At 39.4% G+C, this 24,074-nt stretch overlaps 1 protein-coding gene across 3 annotated transcripts in view; it reads left to right on the plus strand.

Annotated features, from left to right (window-relative positions):
• LOC5563787 (pollen-specific leucine-rich repeat extensin-like protein 1) overlaps nt 1–24,074 on the plus strand; it is a 42,052-nt gene that overhangs the window by 7,628 nt on the left and 10,350 nt on the right. The window contains exon 1 of one of the 3 annotated variants that reach the window (XM_001648023.2): nt 4,901–5,268. The exons of 1 other annotated variant lie outside the window; for it this stretch is intronic. In XM_001648023.2, the coding sequence (XP_001648073.2) occupies nt 5,164–5,268 (105 nt within the window). In that variant the 5' untranslated portion in view covers nt 4,901–5,163. Of the gene's footprint in view, nt 1–4,900; nt 5,269–24,074 lie in introns of those variants that run through there. One more of the 3 variants, XM_001648022.2, reaches the window with a different exon arrangement.

The following is a 24,074-nucleotide window of genomic DNA, read 5'->3' on the forward strand; positions in this document are numbered from 1 at the left end:
CTTTCATTCTCCCGCTGTTCTTATGCAGCGCAAATAGTGACGTCACTATTTGCGCTGCATAAGAACAGCGGGAGAATGAAAGAGAGAACTAGTGGCACGCTTCAATCATCTGCGCCACCTTAGTAAAATCCATCACATTGCTCTAATACATCTGAACAACTCTGAACCTATCTGAACAACTCAATCAGTGGAGTGGGAAGTGGGTAGGACAGGTAGGACGTGTACTACGCACGAAAACACCTGGGTAGAACAGTTAAAGAATTGCCCTACCCACGATTTGACAAAAAAAATTCAGCAGATAGATTGAAAATTAATTTAAACTATTTTTCATCTGTTCAATATACAAAAAACTCGATCAACGTCGTAAGATACGATAAAATTTTTTGATGGAGTTTCCACGCGATAAAACATTTTTCAAGCATCTTCAGTTTCTTCTGATTTTTTTTGCGATTAGCCGGTCACTTTCGGTACAAAGTAAAAAAAAAAATACCTACATAAATTCACAGAATTTTCGCTGTTTATATCAGAGTTGCTTAAAATCAATCACATCTGCTGATGGCTGATGGTCTAAAACAAAACTATCAATATCACTTGCGAGCTATCAATATTATGGATCCGACAGAAACATTTTTTTAAATATATTTTTTCTCAGTCTCCAAGTGTCGCGACTAATATTTGAATAGTGCGCTGTGTGCATAAAAATCGTAAGAATGCAGCGGCACACATGTCATTATGGCAGTTATGTCGGGAACGAGTCAAACGTCGTGTGTCCCACATGCGCGTTCCGATTTGGTGGGCGCGCGACAATATCACTTTGATTTGACAACCAACAGCAGTGGTGCGACATCGCACTCTAGATCAAAATCACTGCAGAATGAGTGATCACGTGGTCATTATCCATGCTACTAATGTTTTCCAGTGACCAACACATAGTTTCAATCTATCTGCAATACTGTCGAAAATATCGTACTGATAAATTGCCATTTTATCTTTCTAATTTAAAGCCTGATTTGCTGCTGAACAGGAATCGCTGAAGAAATTTTTAGCCGATTCCTTGCAGAAATTATCTACAGCGACTCCCATTTGAACTGACATTTCTTTTCAACTGCGTACTGCGATCAGAAAAAAGCACATTCTTGATCGATTTCTTGCAGAAATTTCCCTTGCATCAAGATAGGCCGAGAAATTACTTGTCAGCAGCGAATCAGGCTTAAAGCTAAACTTAACCCATTAGTGATATCCATAGTCTATCACCATCAATGCACTGGAGATGGAGTAGACAGCATGATGTTGATGTGATATGGAATGATCCGATTTGTATCGCAGTTGGCTGTACAAATCAGCAAATTTTAAGCATTGATAGTGACATCGAGCAACTCTGGTTTATATATCTGTTATCTGGAAATATATGAGGAAATTAGAAACATAACTGGTTGTGAAAGGGAAATTTTCTAAGGATCCCGGATAAAAAATACAATACAAAAACAATATAGCGTATTGCAACAGTACCATTCAATATATTGGAAATACAATACAGTATATTGTACAATGACAATACAATTACAGTACAATATATTGTTTTGAACAGTTCACTGTATTGTATATGAGATTTTGGCAATATAATGTATGGGTGGTTAAGTATCGTAACAATACAAATATAGATATTTTCTCATACAAACATTTTGAAAATACAGTACGATATATTGTTCATGTATTGTCTTGATTAGCAATTCGTGTATTGTTGTACAATACAAAAACAATTCAACGAACTGTATCATGATTGCATTCGTCGTTACAGCTAATGTCAAGTGACTTCTAAAAAACTACTTATTTTTACTTTTTGAATATTTTTCACCCAACATTTCTTGCTTTCTGAACTTGTTTTGTTTATTTCTTTCAGCAAAGCTACATAGAAAAAAGCAACAGTTGTTTTACTCGAAAATAGGAATTTGACCAAAATTGTAAGGTATAAAACCAATTAAAAACAATACAATGTTCTGTTACAATATATTATATTGTTTTTGAATTGTTTATCCAAACAAGAATAATATTGCTTCGACATTCAATTACAATACGCTGTATTGTATCCAATACGTTATATTGTACATTAATGGTTTATTCCATTCACTGAATGATACGTTTTTATCCGGGATATCATCGGAAAAATAAATTTATGAGGATCATTGGAAAAAGTTCTGGTTGAATTCTTCAAGGTACCTCGAATGAAAATTCTGGAGGAATTACTTCAGAAGCCTGTGAAAGGATCGTTCCATGTACTCCTGAAGAAATCTTGAAATTACATAATAGCTTTAAACAAATACCTGATTTACATTCTGTAGAATTTTTGAAGAAAATCGTGAAATATCTCAGAAACATTTAGAAAAACGCTTCGAGAGCTGTCTGGTCGGATTATTAGAGGAATCCTTATCGAAACATGGTTACTGTTCAGTCTCGTTTTGGTTTCTTCTTTTCAGGCATGATGTCTCTAAAGTTCCTTTTTAGACATTTAGCCGCTATCAGCCCTGAAGTACACTGAAAAAAATCTACACGTCAAGGTCGTGTGTTTTACACACTTAGAAAATATCACCGACTCCGGTAATTTTAATAACCGAAATATAAACCACTGAGCGCTCGGTAATGCTTTCGGTAAAGTTAAGCATTACCAAACAATCTGTAATTGCAATCGACTCGCAGCTGTCAAAAAATTACAATATGCTCGTGAATTATTACCGAACGAATTGTAAAATAAACTACCGAACGCATTGTTCGTAACAGCAGGCAGTCGGGATAGAAAAGGATGATCAAAACAAAGCAAAAACCATATTGATAGCAAATGTTCATCGATTTATTTCGCGTTTTAGTTTTTAAACCTTTCGAAGATGAACTGCTTGTCTGTTTCATGAAGATGGAAGATGAAACCACCAGCGGCATCACCAACAACTCGAGCGCGCGCTTCAAATCTTGGGCTACAATCCCGGCTCATTTGCAGCTATTGACCCCTTTTACATAAAACCACCACCGATTCCGTCATGGGTGGTTATTCTCGTTTATGTGACGATTCTATCCGGAAACGTGATTGGGCAGTTGGATACTACAACGAAAATACTTTATTCAACCTTTAAAAATAGGGTTTTCAGTAGAATCCCCCAGGTCGTACTTACGGAAAAGTAGTTCCAGACGCTCATCCTGCTGTCGTAGTCTCCTTTTTTTTTCTCAAAAAACAGTGTTTATGGCCACAATCACAGAAAATAAACGGTATTGAATTCGATACTATCGTGTTGACTACGGCGAATCTAAACGATTTACAGTTTTTTTTCGGTAAATAAAACGACGATTTCGGTAAAAGTGGACGAATATTGTTTTAATTTTTTATATATAACAAAATTGCAAACGAAGGGTGTATGTAGCCAAAAATAAAAACACTGAGTAAAGTACACATTGGGCATAATTTGAATTTTTTTTTTAAATCAACAAAATTGTTGTAGGAATATTTTTATAGACTCAGTGCGTAGATTATGCGTTTGTCAAGCCCACGCAAAGCAAATCTCGATTTGTTTATTTTTGCAGATACGTCAGATTGAAGAATTATGCTTGATATTTAAGGGTGTTCGGTAAATCTCGTTTATAATACCGAAGATTCAGTTAAATATTTATTTACAGTACGTTTCCGGTAAAACAAATTACTGAACAACGAGAAAAAATCTAAGTGTGTATGATTCGCTCGCGTGGTGAGGTGTTGAAATCATGTTGCTGCAAGAGCGATGGCCCTCTTGGACCGTATTGTTTGTCGTTAGAGCTGATTTTTTCCATCCTTGATCAAAACAAAACACTACTTAAGTCGATTTTACACTGGTACAGAAACGTCGCAAGTAACTAAATAAATCGGCTTATCATTTTGTAATATTTTTTTTGTGGGAAATTATAGGAACTCCCTGGTTTTTGAACGCGAGCTTATTGTATGCAAAATTTAAGCAATGTACACGGCGAAAAAAATTTAAAAAAATGATTCATTTTAAAACAGTTTTGCCCAATGCCGTTGCAGTGTTTGACCCTTAACTCACTGTGTTTCGAGTAAGCCATTGCCCATTGCACGATGATGTCATAAGAAAATCGTTCTCTTTCTCTCCTTCGGGAAATCTGAAAACAATGGTGCCAGTACCTGTCAAAGTTGACAGGTACTGGCACCATTGTTTTCAAGTTTTGTTGAATGCATAATAGAGAGTTTCAATTGGACGTGTTATCACAGAGATGTGGACAAAATACTTTTGTATGTTTTTGAGGGGATGAACCCAAACTTTTGCACGGGTCTGTAAACTATAATCACAGACAAACAGACGAAACACCTAGAACAAATTTCTTCATAATCCATCGCCCAGTTTACACTATCATCATCTGGTGAGCATGTTGCACAAAAAGGTGTTTCGTGCAACAAGACAGGCAGATGGCGGTAGTGTGGAACGTCAAACGCGAAGAAAAACGATGCGCGCGCGTCTGGTTGTGAAATTTGTAACACAGCGAATTAGAAATGATCGTTAAATAAGTGGTCGATGAAAATTTCGTCAGTGTTACGTCTGTTTGTCTGTGCTATAATTATTATTTTTGAGCCAGTCTAATTTGTTCGTCTGCGTCTCTTGGCAGTCGTCACCCAAGCGTCACAAAACGACGCAAAGCTTTGAAACGGTGAAAAACTTCAAAAACCGGCCGCGCCGCTTCGCCGTGGGCGTCCATTTTGTTCGTCAAGCTTTCGTTCGATTTGCTCCGCGCTCCGTGTGCGCATTTTTGTTTGCCAATCTCCCTCTCGCTCACCGTCCCGTTACAAATTGGTGGAGTGAGCAGTGCAACCTTTCGTCAAAGTCGAGTGAAACGGGAATACCGTTGACCTGGCGCGAGAACGAAACGGTACGAAAATTACGGCCGTCGTGAGTTTGCTTTTCCCTTGCAAAGCAGCAAAGTAGCAAGCCAGCCACAAAAGAGAAGAAACTGTTCGACGGAGATTTTGGAAGTAGCCACTGGCAAAGAGCGCGTTCGCGATTAGCTATACGTTTCATGTTATTTTGACCCTGCTGGTGTGCAAAGCGCGGATCCGGAATCATTTCTAGAAGGACGGAAATCGGTGTGAAGTTGTGAAAGCGAAACAAAAAGGATTTAACATACACCGTGAGAATGTCGGATACTACGGAGAACGCCGCCACGGAAAACGCCACTACGGAACCAGCAGCAGCTGCCCCAGCTCCAGCTCCTCCAGCGGAAGCCGAGGTGAAAACGCCGGTAAGTACCCTAAAGGGAGGGGAGCCTCCAGCAGGATTGGATTTTCGTTATCGTCATCATCGATATTCCCGCTTGGCATTTCGGCTGGCGGGAGATGGTAAAGAAAAAAGCCGTCTTTTTGCGCTTCGCTTCCCGGAAGGGATCCCGGGGGAGTGTGCGTGTTTGGCTGCGTTTGACCTCGATTCGGCGTGGTTGTTCACGAACTTTCAGGAAATACTGCGCCGCAACGGGTAGAAGCGTCTGGGCAGGTCCTAAAGATTCGAGTAACGTTTCCAGTGGTTTCCGATTTGCCCCCGGAATGGATTTGCGGTAGCGCTAGTTTTGCTTCCATTTTTTCCCTCCGCCTTGGGAAAGACGTTCGATTTTGGACGTTTGGATGTGTGCGTGAGTTGGTGCATGCGAGACGTTTTGGGAGGAAGTGTGTGCGTGAAGCAGGGCTGCCAGATTGGTTGTTTTGTGGAATACTTCTGAATTTGTGTATGTTATTTTTGTAAACAATAAGAATAATTCTAGCGAAACATTTGAAAAGAACTTATCTTGATCGAAAGTTCAGTACCATATTGATTAATCCTATGTTAAACCCATTCCCTTTTCAACTACAGTGAAAACTCCATGAGTTGATGTTCCATGACTCGATATCGACTCATGGAACCATGCTAAAAGCAAAGTTTCATGGTTACTACGATGCTCCCCTCAAACAGCTTTACATAGGATTACTGTTCCATGACTCGATATTTCCATTAGTCGATGGTCCCTTCAGATATCGACTCATGGAGGTTTGACTGTAGCTTAAATCTAGCTTTTACGCTGAATAGGGGTGTATTACAGTGATTCGCAACCTTTTTGAAGCTACGGCAACTTTAGAAGTATTAAACATGTTTCGCGGACCCCTAAGAACGGATGATTCCAAAACGAAACTATATGACAAACATCCAAATATTTCGTTATGAAACAATGGATATCGTTGGCAAACACACCAAACAGATTTGTCTATAATCCATCAAAGATAACGCGATTTCTTCTAACATCATCTGGAGTTTACTAAGTCCGCTAAGAATCTTTCCAATAGTCTTTGCAACATATTCCCAAAAGTTCGTTAGGTAACTTTAAGGAAGAATCTGGCCAGATATTTAGGTAACTTTAAAGAAGAATCATATACTTGAGAAGGTTACATAAAAACTATCAATATAAATATTCCAAAATATTCTCCAGAGCACAATGAAGATTGCTTCTAGAAACATTAAACCCAAGAGTTCCACAAGAATTCGCAAAGTTCAAAGATTTCAAGTAACATTGCACTATCGTCCAAAAAGCAGTTTTACGAGGAAATATGCGTTTTGAGCTTTAGGATGAAACATTAGACGAAAATGGTCTTCCACAAAGTTCATATTAGTTCAGCCCTTTATTTGGTGTTGTTGAAAATTAGGGTGAACAACATTTTCATAGAAATTGTGTAACTAACTTTCTTATTTGAAGAAATTTTGTTATACATGCTTCAGGTTGTAGATCATTCAATTTCAAACAACTTCGCCAAAAAAAGTTTTTTTTTTATACATATCTTAAATTGACCGATTTAGAGCTTTTTCCCTACGGTGACATAGGTCCAAACAAAACTGGGTTTCTAGAGCCCTAGCGTTTTCAATTCATATACCGTTTTGTCTCAAATTCCGAACAGACTCATATTCCGAACACTCTGTGTCTGTATGGCGGTTTGGTTGAAATGTTTCGCTGAAATATGTCATCAAATCGACAGGAAATGGCGGTAAATTGCAATTTAATTTAAACATATTCAAATCTATTTTAGACCTCGGGAGTGGTTATGATTCTCTAGTTTGAGGTCAGAAAAACTAGCTCAGATAAATTTATTTAGGAAATTATTCGTTTGAACACGATTTATTCGTGCTGTTCGGAATTCGAATGAAGGTGTTCGGAATATGAGACAGAATGAACACAGTGTTCGGCATTTGAATCAAAATGTTGTTCCATACTTTTACGTAAAAACAATACCCAAGAAGTTTAAATAAACAATTTTATCGGCACACTTCTTTCTGGCGTTACGTCCCCACTGGGACAGAGCCTGCTTCTCAGCTTAGTGTTCTAATGAGCACTTCCACAGTTATTAACTGAGAGCTTACTATGCCATCGACCATTTTTGCATGTGTATATTGTGTGGCAGGTACAAAGATACTCTATGCCCTGGGAAGTCGACCGGTGGGATTCGAACCCACGACCGTCAGCTTGGTCTTGCTGAATAGCTGCGCGTTTACCGCTACGGCTATCTGGGCCTGTGCGAAGAAATTATAATTTTCACAAATATGAGCAAATGTATGCCTATGAGACAGTCTTCAAAAAATCTCACTCCAAGAGCTGCTGAGATCTGAAATCATCAGAGCAAGATTTATTCCGCGCGCATTTTTTATTTAAATCCAGGCATGCAATGAATTATGCCACGTGTATGCGAGGATTGAATCCCAGGATTCAATCCTTGATTGATTGTTTGCTGGCAAAAATATCTAGTCGGCATTGATATTTCCGTCAGTTTTAATTGGAAATTTCTGCCTGGCAAGACACTAGGAATGTGAAAGATGTTAACATGAACAGTTGGTTCTAGTGAACTAAATCTGGAATATGTCCTGCAGACTACCGTCAATATCTGTTTGCCTCCTGTTCTGCACGATTGCAACGCAACTCTCATGTAGACGGAACTCCTTGCATTTGAACGGAGAGTATACATAATATTTTATTAGACGGTTAGAGTGCTGAAGTATGTCAAGTAGGAGGAAAGACATAGATGTGACGGACAAATCCTGGACCATGTTTACCGAATTTGATGATGACCGCTAGTAGGGCCAATTTTCAGATATGTGATACAGTCGACTCTCCACATCTCGATGTTCTACATCTCGATATCTCTCCCTATGTCGATGATTTCATAAGTCCCTTCAGTCTGCATACATTTTCACTCTCCATATCTCGATATCCTCCTTATCTCGATATCTCCATATCTCGATGTGCTTCTGTGTGTTTTTCGTTCTCAATTTTCTCTCCGTATGTCGATATGACCAATATCGAAGGTTAATAGACCAAAGTTTTGGGATTCAAAACAAATTAGGAGCGCAAAATAACGTATGTTTGTGTATTACTTTCTTGGTAACGGAGTGTTTTCCAATCTAGTATTCATTAAAAATTTGTTCTTTGTCTCGATCTCTCCCTATCTCGACGGTCCCTTCGATATCGAGATGTGGAGAGGCGACTGTATTATTTAAACGTTTCTAATGATCGACATAATTTCATTGCATTCCTTACTACACCGCCTCCCGTTTGATAGACTTCATTTCTTCTAATCCTCTATGAACTATCTAACTTCACGACGGAGAGTTTTTTATAACCATTTGATTGATTGCCCATGAGCTCAATGACAGGGATTCAATCCTGGGATTGAATCCGTGCACAAATCGCGCATGCTGAGATTTGAAAAATCAGGATTCAAAACGATCTCGCTCATTGCGATGAATTCAAAGCATGCTTGTTTGACTCATGGAGTAGAAGGATGCTCTTAGAAGACTGCTATGAGATGCATTTGAAGTCACTTAAGCCCAAAAGTGTTCGGAATATGAGTCAAAACGGTATCTCATCAAAGTGGCATATGAAACACTTTTAGAGCATATAAAAATGCTTAAAAAAAGAAAAGAAACTCGCTATTTTCTTCCATTTAGGAGTTATTGTTGTTTTTCTCACAAAAACATACCTACTTTGATTGTGAATATGTCTGATTGGGGCAAACATAAAAAATATATATTTTGACGGCATTCAAAAGACAACATAGAATTGAATATTATATCAAAAAATACAGATATGTTATTCTTGTAGATCTAATAAAATTCCTTGAAAAACAAATAATTTTTATCACAAAAACTTTTATAACTTTTGAACTAAAGGAGATATCAACAATCTTTTTGCATGTAAATTTGCTTTTACTTAAGTTCTAAAAGTTTCTTTACCCACCAAATTACGCATTTTTCAAAGCTCTAAAAGTGTTTCATAGACTACTTTGATGAGATATTTGAATTGAAAACCAGTTTTGTTTGGACCACCCTATGCCACCGTAGAAAAAAGCTCTAAATCGGTCAATTTGAAAGATACAAAAAATCTACTCAGGCAGCTCCAACTGAATACCATTCAAAAAAAAGGATTAGTTTCAATATGAATTACTATGGACGAAACACAAAAAGCTTGAGTGGACGCCTGCCTGATGACTCGAACTTTGCATCCTGATTAACTGTTGATGATATGCAAGATGGGTAGTTAACGGTTTCCAGTATTTTTTTTCAAAATCCTTTAAAATCGTTGATTATCTTAAGAGATCTTCAATATTTTTTCTTACAACTTATACAGATTTCTTATGAGATACTTGGTACATTTCTGGAAAAATGTGAAGCAAATTCGAATGAGATCTTATGAAACATTATTAAAATCCTTGAACAATTTCTAAAAGAGTACTTAGGTATTTCCGATTAGATTCTTGATGGTACTTGATAGCCTTTTTTTAGGATGCATAGTATGAGATTTTTGCGGAAATCCTAACGGGAATATAAGCGATAATTGACGAGTTACTAGAGAATTCTTTAGAACATCGCTTAGAGGATTGTTAATAACAAATTTAGTAAATTCTATTAAAGGCCCTTGGCTGATTTTTCTTGACATTTACAGCAGATTCTTAGTGGTTGGTGAAGAGCTAAGCAGGAAGGATTTTCCAAAACGTCCATGTAGTCATTCCAGCCCAAAACCCGAAAAAACCTCGGAATGGAGAGTATACCAAACCAGGTCGAAGAAAAAATTGTAATATTGCAGTAATGTAAATGATTGAAATTTTATCTCCGACACGAATGCACCGAACGGTGTAAAGTGTCGTTAATTAAAAAAAAAAAAAATTCTCTTGGGAGATCTTTTGTGGTTTTCTACTGAAATCCTAGTCAGATTTATCAAGTATTCCTGTTCGGCGGATTCTTTGTGATATTTGACGGAGCTTAGTTAGAAATACTAGCTTGGCTAATACTCTTGATGTATGACGTGGTTTGATATATTTTTTTTGAATATTAATAGTGAATCCTTCCGCCCATTTTCAATGAATTTGATTTGAGATCGTTAATGAATTCATGTCGAGATCACTTGAGAATTTTTGGACAGATTTTTGTTTATATCTTGAGAAAATTTTTGATAGATTTCTGGGAAGATGCTGTTTTGGGTATTGCGCATTTCTTTCACACTGGACTATCGCAGAAGTTTTTACAAGTGCGGAAACGCTAATAAAAGTGCGCAATGGCATCTAATCGGGTAGAAGTTTTCGGGGGACTTATTCCTCGCAAATCAGAGAATAAGTGCTCTGATGACACCAACATGATTTGATGTAATCCCGCACTTTTATTTACACTTTCGCACTTATAAGGCCACACTTCGCAGTTCAGTAGTGAAAGACATACACACTATATGTCATTTCTTTAGCAGGTTTTATAGGAAAACAAATAAATAGTTTTTGACGATGTACTCGATTCTGTTTTTACACGGGGGATGGCCAAACTGATCCAAAAGATATAAATGATTTTTCGACAAAAACAGTTTGGATTGATAATTGAACATCAAAAAATAAAACATGTTCTAAAGGTAACTAAAGCAAACTTTCAGTTTTGAAGATTTTTGAAAAAATCGCTGAAGAAATCTCTAATGATTTGTTTTTCAAAAATCCTTTGTATGTTTTTCCAACACTCTTGAAATTCAAACCATTAACATTTTGAACCTACAATATTTTTAAAATAAGCATCAAAATTAATGCATGAATCAAGTTCTCCGAATTGAAAAATGTCATGTGGAAAAAGTATTAAGTTGTAAATATTTTAAATAATTCTGTACTACTCAATAATTAAAGACAAAAGCAAGCACTGAGGGGCTGCAGAATTTACAAAACCCATTAATGATTGGTTTTAAACATCTGTTAAATTCTCTACTCTAATTAATCCAATATTTATGCCACTGCAATGGTATTGCTGTCAATTTCCAGTATTTGGCAATCTATCATGTAATCAAACTTTCTATGGAACGTTTAGAAAATTTCAAGTCGAAGGAAAATGATATCATTGAATTTTTATGCACCCGGGAAAATTCCGGGAATTGTAAAATTGATTTTAAATGGACACCCTTTAGAACACTAAATCAGTTAAAATCATTTTTCACTATGGTTCTGTGTTACTCGATATCGTGAATTAGAATATCGAGTTATGGAGAGTTGTTTGTATCAACGAAGTTTCAATTTATGGTGAATCTATTGCGGGAGTATTTTTTCAAAGCAGCACCTTGTAGAGGTCTATCCGCCGCGAAACGGCCAACACTGGCCCATGAATGTGCGTGCGCGCTGCGAAAATGAGAAAAAGTTACAGAAATTGAAGCGAAGCTATGACCGTCGCTGAGAAAGACATAAGTGGAATTGCTGGTACATTCGTTATAAGGGGTACCGCGACGGACTCTTACCGCATACGTTGCCCACAATCATTGTTTTATGTAAAAGATGCAGTTATCATGTTGTGCTGCCACTGACGATGATTGTCGTCATTGCGATAGGTGGTATTGCAGTTGCAGAGCACAAGTTTTCAACCGCGCCTCGTTCTGTGTGCGTGCGTGTTTACGCTGGCCTGAGCGCTCTGGTGTGGGTGTGTCGATATCATTTGAACTCGCAGGAACGTAACGGACGGATTCGGCCGATGCGTGTCTGTATGGTCTATGGGCGCTGCCATAGTAAACGCGTCGAGCGATGCGTGCGCGTGTGCGAGCCCGCAAAGCAGAATATCAACAACAGGAAATCCTTTGATCGCATCGCGTTCGCGGACGCAGACGCGTTACTATGGCCGCACCGTATGATATAATAACGCAGAGTCGGTGGGTTTCATTCAGCTTCTGCGTGTAGGTCCCCCCGAACACTATCGAAATGTGTTTATTATCCGTGTTTGTTTATCGAGTGCCGCTCTTTGGAGGTCACTTGAGCAAACGCTGGCCAGTCGGTGAGGAAAATTGGTTATTAATTGCTTGGAGAAGTCTATTTTCCCAAATAATGCATCTGTTCAAACTGTCCAATACAGCGACGAGCAAAATGAGCCGTATGAGTGTAGCAGTTAGTGGCCAGTTTAGCGCAGAGCTAAGGTTTTATTAGGCAGCTTTTTTGTTACGCCGGTTACCTAATAAATTGTCCAACTTTTAGAGCGTAATTGTTAGGTATAAGTTACCGTGGCTCATAAGGAAAAGATGGTAGGGCAAGTGGAACAATATGCTTTTCATAGCAATAACCATTGGGGTTTTATTTATTCTTATCATTATGGTAACGTACGCGGATAAAAGACAAAACCCAGGGTTCGATTACCGGACGGCCCAAGATCATTTTATACTTGAAATTTTCTTGATTTCCCACTACATACAGTAGTAACTTGGTCACCGAGTTGAAGCGATGGAAGCTATGGAAAAGGCAAACCTTTTGTATTCAGCCTTCTAACTGCTCGTCATAATAATCTATGGAAAAGAGATCAAACACTTTTCATGTAAAATCTTCCCAGCTCCTACTTTACCGAAGTCCATTTTTTGATGTGACGTGAAGATAATTTGTTATTATTGATAACAAAGTCTAAATCATGCTGAGATGATCATTCAAATACTTTCAGAGCAACACTGCTTTTCTGCTGTAGAACATGGTACCCTGGATTAATTCCCGCCTTGAGCACCACTGTTGCCTGCTGAACAATTGGCGAAGCATATTGCATGCAAACTAGCGTTGGGCAAATTTGTGCAAAACATCGATGTTACTGAATCGATTCACATTTGAACTGCTGAATCGATTCACCGATTTAATCGAATCCTTTGAATCGATGTTTTCGAATAGATTCGAATCGGATAAAAATTGACATTTATAAAGCTTGAAATGAGACCAAACACATTTGCATTTGATTTCAACATCTTTCAATCAAATCAGTTTTGAAAATCAATCGAACAGATTTACTACTTCAAGCTTAGTTTAAAATATGGTTTCTTCTCGACAAACTCATTAAGAAATATTCAACGATTTCAACAAAATGAATCGAATCGAATGAAGAGAATCGATTCACCCTATTTTAGGTGCTCCAAACATCGATTCAAAAAATCGATTAATCGGAAAGGAAACATCGATTTTCGGAACATCTATTCAAAATTGCCCAACGCTAATGCAAACCCACTTTATGACGATGAATAACAATTTATTCTGACGTGCAATCAAAATGTAGTCTTCGGCAAAGTTTTAGCTTAAGGATTTCACATGAGAAGAGTTTGTTCATTTTTCCATAAAATATGACGAAGAGATGAAGAGAATGAAGAGAACTGAAAACAAAAGGTTGGCATTTTCCATAGTAATCTCCATATAAACTTAGAATGGCGTGCACTGTCAAATTTCTTCCGAATCATTTCAAACTCTGGGATAATGCTATTTACCATAATAAAAATCATTTAAGCATAGGGGAGCCAAATTTCAAAAATTGCATCACTCTACAATCCATAGAGTATCATTCTATCTGCCACACGATATACACACTTGAATTATTTTACCGTAATCCGTAAATTTCACCGTAATTTCAACAGCTGAACAGTTCGGTAAAATAAAACACCCTCATTCCGTCGAAATTCGACGGATTCCGCTGAAATTTTACCGAAAACTAAAAAATTACCGTACTCTGTTAATTTATTTCACCGAACTTACAGTAGTAACTTGGTCACCGAGTTGAAGCGAAGTTCTGACTATCAAATCGTGATATTGACTTGATTGACATGAAATATAAAAGATCTGAAGATAATAACAACATTGTTTTTCCTGGAACTTCTGGACCATAGCAAAATTTGATATTTGCAAATTTACTCGCAGCAATTGCTCAGATCTTAAAAAATCTAAATATGATATGTAAATGTGTTACAACACATGTAGCAAAAATGGCCTTGGTAAACTGCTTCCCCTAGCAGACTTAAACATTGTTACAGGGGATCAGACTCGGCAGGGCTAACTTTCTGCATTCGATTGGTCTCACAGAAATGTTGCGTATACCTATACAACTTAGATATATGCAAGAATGATCGAAATCTATCCATAAATCTTAGAACTACAAATCCTCATAGTTGACAAATGTGATAATGCCAAAAGTTTGACGATATCAAAAATTGAGGTAGTACCATAAAGTACCAATATTTCGCGCGCGCTCTTAATTTCGCTCTCTGACATTTCAAACATGTTTTTGAAAGAAATTTTTGTTGGCTAGTTTCTTGAATAAATTTACTTTAGCCATGGTTATATAACATGCAATTGTATAGTCCAATATGTATCAACAAATATGGCTAAAATGGCAGTGAGCGAAATTAGAAGCGGGTGCGAAATATGGTAGCATCACGGTAGTTCGTCACATAAAAAATGAGAACAATCGGTTGAGAAACGGAGGAGGGAGATATAGCACTCCGCAGTTGGCCGTCCGATACTGTACCTTCAGTGGGGTTATCCCATTTCTGCTGCCTACTTTGTCTTTTTACTATCGTTACGGATTCCTCTGATACCTTTTTGGTCGAAGCACTGGACATCTTTCTTGTTGACAAAATCCAATGCAAATTAATGCAGGGCAAGTGGGATAAACCCCTTTGGAGCCTTCATCTTTCCCTTTAACATTGTGGATTCTTCTCCATCTGAAGATCTGAAATTCTGCAGTAAATCGCATTTATGTCCGGTTTTAAAATAGAGTAAAAAAACTTGGGACAACAATGATTCCCTTAAATGACAACGTTTTTTTTTTTCAAAACAACGTATGTTAGCCCAAATATGAGCTCAGTAGCTTACAAAATATCCTGTCGACGTGAAACAAAAGTGCAAAGGATAATATACATTCTTCAAATTTTAAATCCCACTAGCTTCTCAACAAAAATATTCCAAGGAGTCAATAGAGTCCTAAAGCCCTGTCCCAATTTTGATACCAAACCCTTAAGTTTAGGCTTGTTCCGACCGGATTCGTGGCGAACACCATCTTTACAGGGTTGTTGTCCGGCATTCTTGCAACATGCCCTGCCCAGCGTATCCTTCCAGCTTTAGCTACCTTCACGATACTGGGTTCGCCGTAGAGTTGAGCGAGCTCGTGGTTCATCCTTCGCCTCCACACGCCTTTCTCCTGCACGCCGCCGAAGATCGTCCTTAGCACTCGGCGTTCGAAAACCCCAAGAGCTTGCAAGTCCTCCTCGAGCATAGTCCACGCCTCATGCCCATAGAGGACTACCGGTCTTATGAGCGTTTTGTACATCGTGCATTTGGTGCGGGGGTGAATCTTTCTTGACCGCAGTTTCTTCTGGAGCCCATAGTAGGCACGACTGCCGCTGATGATGTGCCTTCGTATTTCCCGACTAACATTGTTGTCAGCCGTCAACAAGGATCCGAGATAGACGAACTCGTCCACCACCTCGAAGGTATCCCCGTCTATCGTAACACTGCTTCCTAGGCAGGCCCTGTCGCGCTCTGTTCCGCCAACCATGTACTTTGTTTTCGACGCATTCACCATTAGCCCGACTCTTGTTGCTTCGCGTTTCAGGCGGGTGAACAAATCTGCCACCGTTTCAAATTTTCTTCCAATAATATCCATGTCGTCCGCGAAGCAAACAAATTGTCCGGATCTCGTGAAAATCGTGCCTTGACTGTTAAGTCCGGCTCTCCGCATGACACCTTCAAGCGCAATATTGAACAACAGGCACGAAAGTCCGTCGCTCTGTCGTTGTCCCCGCCGAGACTCGAACGAACTGGAGTGTTCGCCCGAGATCTTCACGCAGTTTTGCACACCGTCCATCGTTGCTCTGATCAATCTTGTGAGCTTCCCGGGAAAGCTGTTCTCGTCCATGATTTTCCATAGCTCTATGCGGTCGATACTATCGTATGCCGCCTTGAAATCGATGAACAAATGGTGCGTAGGGACCTGGTACTCACGGCATTTCTGGAGGATTTGCCGCACGGAAAAGATCTGGTCCGTTGTCGAGCGGCCGTCGATGAAACCTGCTTGATAACTTCCCACGAACTCGTTTGCTATAGGTGATAGACGACGGAAGAGAATCTGGGATAGCACTTTATAGGCGGCGTTTAGTATGGTGATTGCACGATAATTTTCACACTCCAGTTTGTCGCCCTTTTTGTAGATAGGGCATATAACGCCTTGCTTCCACTCCTCCGGTAGCTGTTCCGTTTCCCAGATTCTGACTATCAGCCGATGCAGACAAGCGGCCAACCTGTCCGGGCCCATCTTGATGAGTTCAGCTCCGATACCATCCTTGCCAGCGGCTTTGTTGTTCTTGAGCTGTTGAATGGCATCCTTAACTTCCCCCATCGTGGGAGCTGGTTGATTTCCGCTGTCCGCTGTGCTGACGTAGCCATCGCCTTCGCTGTCCTGACCTTCTGTGCCTGTGCTTTCAGCGCCATTCAGGTGTTCATCGTAGTGCTGCTTCCACCTTTCGATCACCTCGCGTCCGTCCGTCAAGATGCTCCCATCCTTATCCCGGCACATCTCAGCTCGCGGCACGAAGCCTTTGCGGGATGTGTTGAGCTTCTGATAGAACTTCCGCGTTTCTTGAGAACGGTACAGCAACTCCATCTCTTGGCATTCCACCAGGCGACGCTTTTTGTCCCGGAACAGACGGGTTTGCTGTTTCCGCTTCAGTCTGTATCGTTCCACGTTTTGCCGCGTACCATGCTGCAGCATTGCAGCCCGCGCTGCATTCTTCTCCTCTAAAACCTCCTGGCACTCCTCGTTGAACCAATCGTTTCTTGAGCTCCGTTCCACATATCCGACAACGCTTTCGGCAGCGTCGTTAATGGCTGCTTTGACTGTCCTCCAGCAGTCCTCAAGAGGGACCCTATCGAGCTCGCCCTCATCCGGCAACGCTGTCTCAAGATGCTGCGCGTACGCATTGGCGACATCCGGTTGTTTCAGCCGCTCTAGATACCGGGGCGGGCGTCGGTACCGTACATTGTTGATGACGGATAGTTTTGGGCGCAGTTTCACCATCACCAGGTAGTGGTCGGATTCAATGTTGGCGCCACGATAGGTTCTGACGTCGGTTATGTCGGAGAAGTGCCGTCCATCGATCAAAACGTGGTCGATTTGCGATTCTGTCTGCTGAGGTGATCTCCAGGTGTACCGATACGGGAGGCTGTGCTGGAAATAGGTGCTACGAATGGCCATATTCTTGGAGGCGGCAAAATCTATCAGTCGTAGGCCGTTCTCGTTCGTCAGCCGGTGGGCGCTGAACTTTCCAATCGTCGGTCTGAACTCCTCCTCCTGGCCAACCTGAGCGTTCAAATCTCCTATGATGATCTTGACGTCGTGGCTTGGGCAGCGGTCGTACTCGCGTTCGAGCTGCGCGTAAAATGAGCAAAAGAAATAATCAGCATCTAAACCAACACCACGAGCAGGTAGATAACGATCCTTTCTACCCCATAGCGTTGTTAAATAGCATGAAAATCCATTCAAATTCTCAGAAACAACGAGCTACACACATGGTTACCAATGGCTTTTAGGGCGAGATCAGAAGTTATGCGAGAATTTTTGTATGAGCCATAACGTTTGAGCCTACTCCCCCTCTCCCCCTCGAGAGTTACGTTACTTGTGGACAATGCCTAATATATTAGAAACAGATTCCTTTTATCGAAAGAAACGACACTTATTCTCAATGGCTTCACGGACCCCCTGAGAGCTCATCACGGCCCCCTAGGGGTCCGCGGACCACCGCTTGAGAAACCCTGAGCTAGATTAGCTAAGGATCGTGCACTCAAAATAATCCACATTTCAAGGCTACGTGAAAACATACGTAGTTTTTTTTCCATCGAACTTTTCACGTAACACTTACGTGAATCATAGGTGAAGCAGAATCAACCCGGGAGCATCATGACAGCTGCAGTACAACGTCAATGTACCGAAAAATTTTGGTCCGTGGTACTGTCAAACTCAATGAAATCATGGAGTATGCTCAAAATAGGGCGTAAACTAGAATTATGCTTGATGGGCATAACCAAAGTTTTACAATTCTTGTTTGGCATTTGTAACATCATTATAAACGAGTGATCACCAAATAGTGATTCTCTAAAAGGATTTGTACGGTCATCGGGAAGATTTTGTATGGCCCACGAGCGAATTTTGGATAGTGGTGTGATGTGGTCCGCATACTGTAAGATGCTTATAGTAACCGTTCCTTTGTTTACGAAATTATTTTTTTGACCACTTGGCAATTCAAAGTAAGACAAATTTGTTAGGGATCGTTCAAATATTACGTAACACAACAAGGGCAGGTAAGGGATATTTTGTAGTGTTTCGCTCCATACAATAAATTAAAATTTCCCATACAAAACCTGTTACTTCAGGGAGGGAGGGGGTTTAAATTGGCAAATTTCTTCGTTACGTAATATTTGAATCATCCCTTGGATATTTACGATAATCATTAATTTATGAGAAATTGACTGTAGTTATAAGCTTGAAATCAATCTAAGATCATATCAACTCGCAGTATATTTTCTTTTGCGGATTTGAACACTTTTTTTCTCATACTCACCACCAGATGTCTATGTTTCAATCAGATAAGCTTATTGGATGAAGTATCCCGCTTTTACGAACGCTAATATCACCAAAAATTAGACCACTTTTACAAAAAGGGATCTAGTGATCTGACGTTTGACTTGGGTCGCTTGATATGGACTTATCCTCCGGTGCACTAAATTTACTCAGTCCATAGGCCAGGGGAAGTGGTTCACCCAGAGTGAATTTATGTCAAAGAAAAAGTAGATTTTGTATGAAAATTGACAGCAAAATGAATGACAAGTTCATCCACTTCTCCTGGCCTATGAATTTTGACACTTGACCGAAACACGTGGGAAGCATCTAGAAGCGTGATCCGTGTCAAAATTCTTTAACCGAGTGAATTTATCACACCGGTGGACAAGTCAATTGACCGGACCAAAGCCAAACATCAATATGTTGGATGCTTACCAGAAAGTAAGCTAACTTTTGGCGGCCATTACCGCTTTTTTAAAGCTGGATAGTTCATCCAATGGTCTTCTTTTCTTGTCCATTTTTTCCGATCTAAATATGTTTACATAAAATGACATCCACGCCAACACGAATGTTCACCGGATGAACAATGCGTGGATGAATGTGCATCGAAATCGTTTATTTTTCTGTATACATCGCGCGCAGTATAGGTTTTCTTCACGCTGAAAGTTGCAACGTGACGTATCTCATAGGCTTATTTGATTGAAACTTAGACCTCTGGGGGTGAGTATGAGAAAAAGTGTTCTAATCTGCATAGAAAAAAGAACTGCTAATAAACAAATTATCACTTTTCGAATTGATTCGATCTCAAATAAAAAGATATAGATAAGGACACCGTTTTCAGCCATTTAGCTGCACGGAATGTAACTTAACACTAGACAATGGATAAGCATGCTCTAGTGGCACAGCCGAGAAACATTCCTGACGAAAAGTTTCAATGGCCGAAGCGGAAATCGAACCCACACCCCATGACACGATGCGCTTAAATGCCTAACGACACTAACCGCACGGCCACGAGGCCAACACTATTTTATTTTATTTTATGTTACGGCCAGCGCTTTCTTTTGAGAGCATAAAAGCGATCCACAAATCAGTTAGGCTGTATTGTAAGTAATTTCTTATGGATTACTTTTCCGCAAAACAAAGCACTAACAGGTCATTTAATATTTTCACCAAACGAATTGGTACGCTCTTAAATTCATTTGGTGCTTAAATTTAGTGATTTTATTGAATTTATTTCCATTGGCAGACGAAAATATCAAACTCGCCCTTATTTCATTCCATTCCATTCGTTGTTTTGCACCCGTCAACAACGAAACAAAATTTCGATCTGCCATAGTGAAAAATTGTGCCGGCAGCAGTGGATGGCCCCATTGTTTACGTTGAAAGTAGGTACGTGAACATAGGCCAGGAGAAGTGGATGAACTTGTCATTCATTTTTCTGTCAAATCTCATACAAAATCTACTTTTTCTTTGACAGAAATTCACTCTAGGTGAACCACTTCCCCTGGCCTATTGCGTTATCTGTCACTTCGCGGGGGGGTTGAGCAGAATGAACACATGAACTGATGAATTTTTCTAGATCCACGGGAGTTTCACATTGCAGCCAAGTGTTTTGTGCGTACCTTTCAAGTGGGGTTTTATTGGATTCTAGACAATTTCCCCAGTGACTTTCATGCTAATTTTGAATGAAAATGACGTTCATGTTAGGATACTTTTTCGCTGCTACAATGTTTTTATTGATTGAATAAATAAAACATATTCATATAAATATTACACAAACACTTTCGATTATGAATTGCAAATCTTCTCTGCTAGGATCCCAATTGCTGGAATTGGCTTATTTTAGCGCTGGATAATCCGAGAAAATAATCAAGAAAGAATAAAAGCGTAAAAGTTTATCTTGCAGATAAATTTACTCACCATAATCTTTTGATGTTGGTGTTATATTAGTTTTAGATATGAAACTTAAAGTTTGTGCGACGATACCATTCGGTTCAAAATCGTTGTGCAGACAGAATGAACAAGAAGTTGAAATGTCAAAATATAGGTTCATTCACGCGTACGTGTTTTTCACGTAAGAGGAACGGTCACCAACGGTGAATATCATAGGCCAGGGGAAGTGGTTCACCTAGAGTGAATTTCTGTCAGAGAAAAAGTAGATTTTGTATGAGATTTGACAGAAAAATGAATGACAAGTTCATCCACTTCTCCTGGCCTATTGAGGATTTATTTGAAATAGATTTGTATTCAGGTGATTGTTACCGTTGTCCGGTAAATTGGAGAAAAAATCATTTCAAAGGATCTACGTGATTTTTCACGTAGCCTTGACGTTTGGATTATTTTGAGTGTGGGATCAGTAAGATCAACAGTCAGGATCTTATTGGATCTGGAATATTCTCGACTTTGTAACGATTAACGCATACAATTGGCAAATTATGCTCTAGGTTAAGGGGGCAGGATCCGTCATTGATTTTAGAATTTTCAAAGCAATACATTCTTTTCTCCAAACGAAACACAGTGAACACATTTTCATCGAATAATTTCTAGTTTTGAACAGAAAAACTGCTTTTGAAGTTTCCATGATGATGATGATTGCAATGACGGAGCGTAGATCGTTAAGGTGACACATCTCGGAATCCAAACATGGCAGGTACAATGGCCGGCTTGTGCCCCTACTCACGATTTCAAAGGCACTAATCTGTTGAAATAATTAATGTACAAGGTCAATCTTTTTATTTTAGGCTTTCTGTTAGTGCACAAAGCTAAAATTGCACTGTAGTTTGATGCCTCTTTCGCGAGATTTGTGCCTTCAAAGTGTTGGTACATTATTGAATTATGATTCCAAGCTGTTTCACCTTAATATCGTTTTTTTTTTAATTCCGAATACTTGACTTTTTATAGCGATTTTTCTAGAAACCCACTCAAGTTTCTTCACAGGATGATCTGATCAATTTTTCTATGATTCAATTCCTCTACTATCTTTAGAAGTGTTCGCGAGAGCACAAAGTTAAAAGCAGGCTGTATCGAAGACAGTTAACTCTCGATTTAAAATTGAAAGTCTCAGTAAAATAAATATTACATTGATCATATTCTTTTCAATCCAGTTGCATGATCGCCCTACTAGTATTATTGCTATCTATAAGTATACATACCTACATGTAACCAATACTAATCAGCGATAACATGCTACAAAGTATATTGCACTTAGCCGGGTATGGTTAAAACAATAATGACTACGGATAGCAGAAATTCTAACGAGGCAATGGGAGACTTTCACCTTCATGTAGTGCAGGCACAATCGAACAACCGCGCTTTGCTCGGCTGGAATGGAGTTGATTGCATAAATATTGCACAGTTTTATTTCGGTTCTCAAAACGCCTAGCCAAATATGAGGCCCCCATGTTTGCCCGATACAGAGCTTCTGTCTGCCGGTTGATGGTCAATATTTGCTTCGTCCGACACTTTTGCAGTGGCCGATCGAAGAACGAGCTCTGTTCCATCTGTTTAAGAAATCGTCATTCAATTTGCTAGCTAATTATCTAACTGTAGGTAATTGCAAACATGTTTAAATGTTATACACGTTTCTTACTCAGATAAGGAGATTAGATCCCTGCACCGTTTCAGCTTGGACGGGTCATTAGTTTACAAAAACTTGACCGGACACCAGCATAGTTCTTTGCGATTCAGCGCAACCCAGACAATGGACCTTGATAGAAGTTTCCACTAGGTCCATCTACAATTGGCTTGGAAATCTACCCAGCCGAAAAAAAACGAGGGAAACGTTTAACCACAACTCGTTTCCTTGTGTTGGTCCATGCTGCATGTTCCATTATCACTGCTTTCGTGGTGTTCAAACGATGCTCTCTATCGTCATGCTGTGTCACTATATGAAGTAAAATGTGCGGCGAACCCCCTTTGCGCCACTCCCACCGCGCCGTAGTTACCTACACTGTTGGGATTACGAGTGGTCAGTTTAGGTAGTTCGGATTGTCGCGTCTAGCTGCTTGACTGCGCCCGGTTTCGCCTTTTTTTCCTATGACGAACTGGTTGTTTACCAACCGACAGACCCATGATGATGATGACGACGATCATGAGCATTATTTGCATCAGCAGCCAGGTGATGATTGTGAGGTAATGCGTCATTACCACAATATTGGTGAGACCTCGCAACCAACGGCCCTCACAAACTCAGACATCCGGGGGTTAATAACAAAAATATTACTCGCACACATTGCGACTGGTTCGCGCGGCAGTTTCCCGGCACACATCTGTGTGTTTGAACTTTCGGTTACTATCCTTTGGCACGTTTCTCCCCGTTCTGATGGGATTGTTTTGATTCGTGGCAGTTGGGGTTTCCAATCCCGGGAAATGTGGTTTTATTTTATGAATATGAAAATATAAGATTTTAATACAAATACTGCTTAGAAACCTAACTTGTTCTGTACATGCAACGATATTATACAACATTTATAAGGTTTTCATGCAGAATTATGGTCGGTGTTCAATTGATCGGATTAGATGATATTTTGGTCTTGTGAAGATAAGTAAACGACTTCACTAATTCTGATTTATCCGATTCCAATATTACCAATAAACATTTTGTTATTTCGAATGATTGGAGTACGCTTTTCTGAAACTTTCGAAAAACACGTGGTCCAGTCTGACTGAACACCGATTGATTCATTGTATTTAAATCTTGCAGCTACTGGTAGGGTCTAGTCTTTATCAAACAGTACTGAGCAAAATGTTTATCCTTCCGGAGATATTCATGCCTTTGAAAGAATATTATGCAAAACAAGATAAATTATCTATCGAGGAATCTACTACGTTAATCGTGTAAGGTAAAACAATTCTTTATAAATACTGAAGGCCCAAGAAATAATCCAGCAATTGTCAAAACTGAAAAAAGTTCTTCGTTTTATTCGACTAATTTAATTTTATCTATTCAAATGAAGAAAGTTACTTTTTCTGTTATAATATATGCTCAATTTTTGCTTAGGCCATTTGTAACAATTTTAGTTAACCAGTGATTTCTATTCCAGTACTTTTTTGGCCGACATTCCAACATGATTTGAGCTGTGTATGCTTCGTCAAATATGAACTCCAATCTTATTTTTATCGTATGAACTTTTGCTTAATTTTGTAACGTAACATTTTTCACGGTTTTGAGAAGTTCTCGAGATT

The sequence above is a fragment of the Aedes aegypti genome, chromosome 3 (genome assembly GCF_002204515.2).
Source record: "Aedes aegypti strain LVP_AGWG chromosome 3, AaegL5.0 Primary Assembly, whole genome shotgun sequence".
In the NCBI taxonomy this organism is placed as follows: Eukaryota; Metazoa; Arthropoda; class Insecta; order Diptera; family Culicidae; genus Aedes; species Aedes aegypti.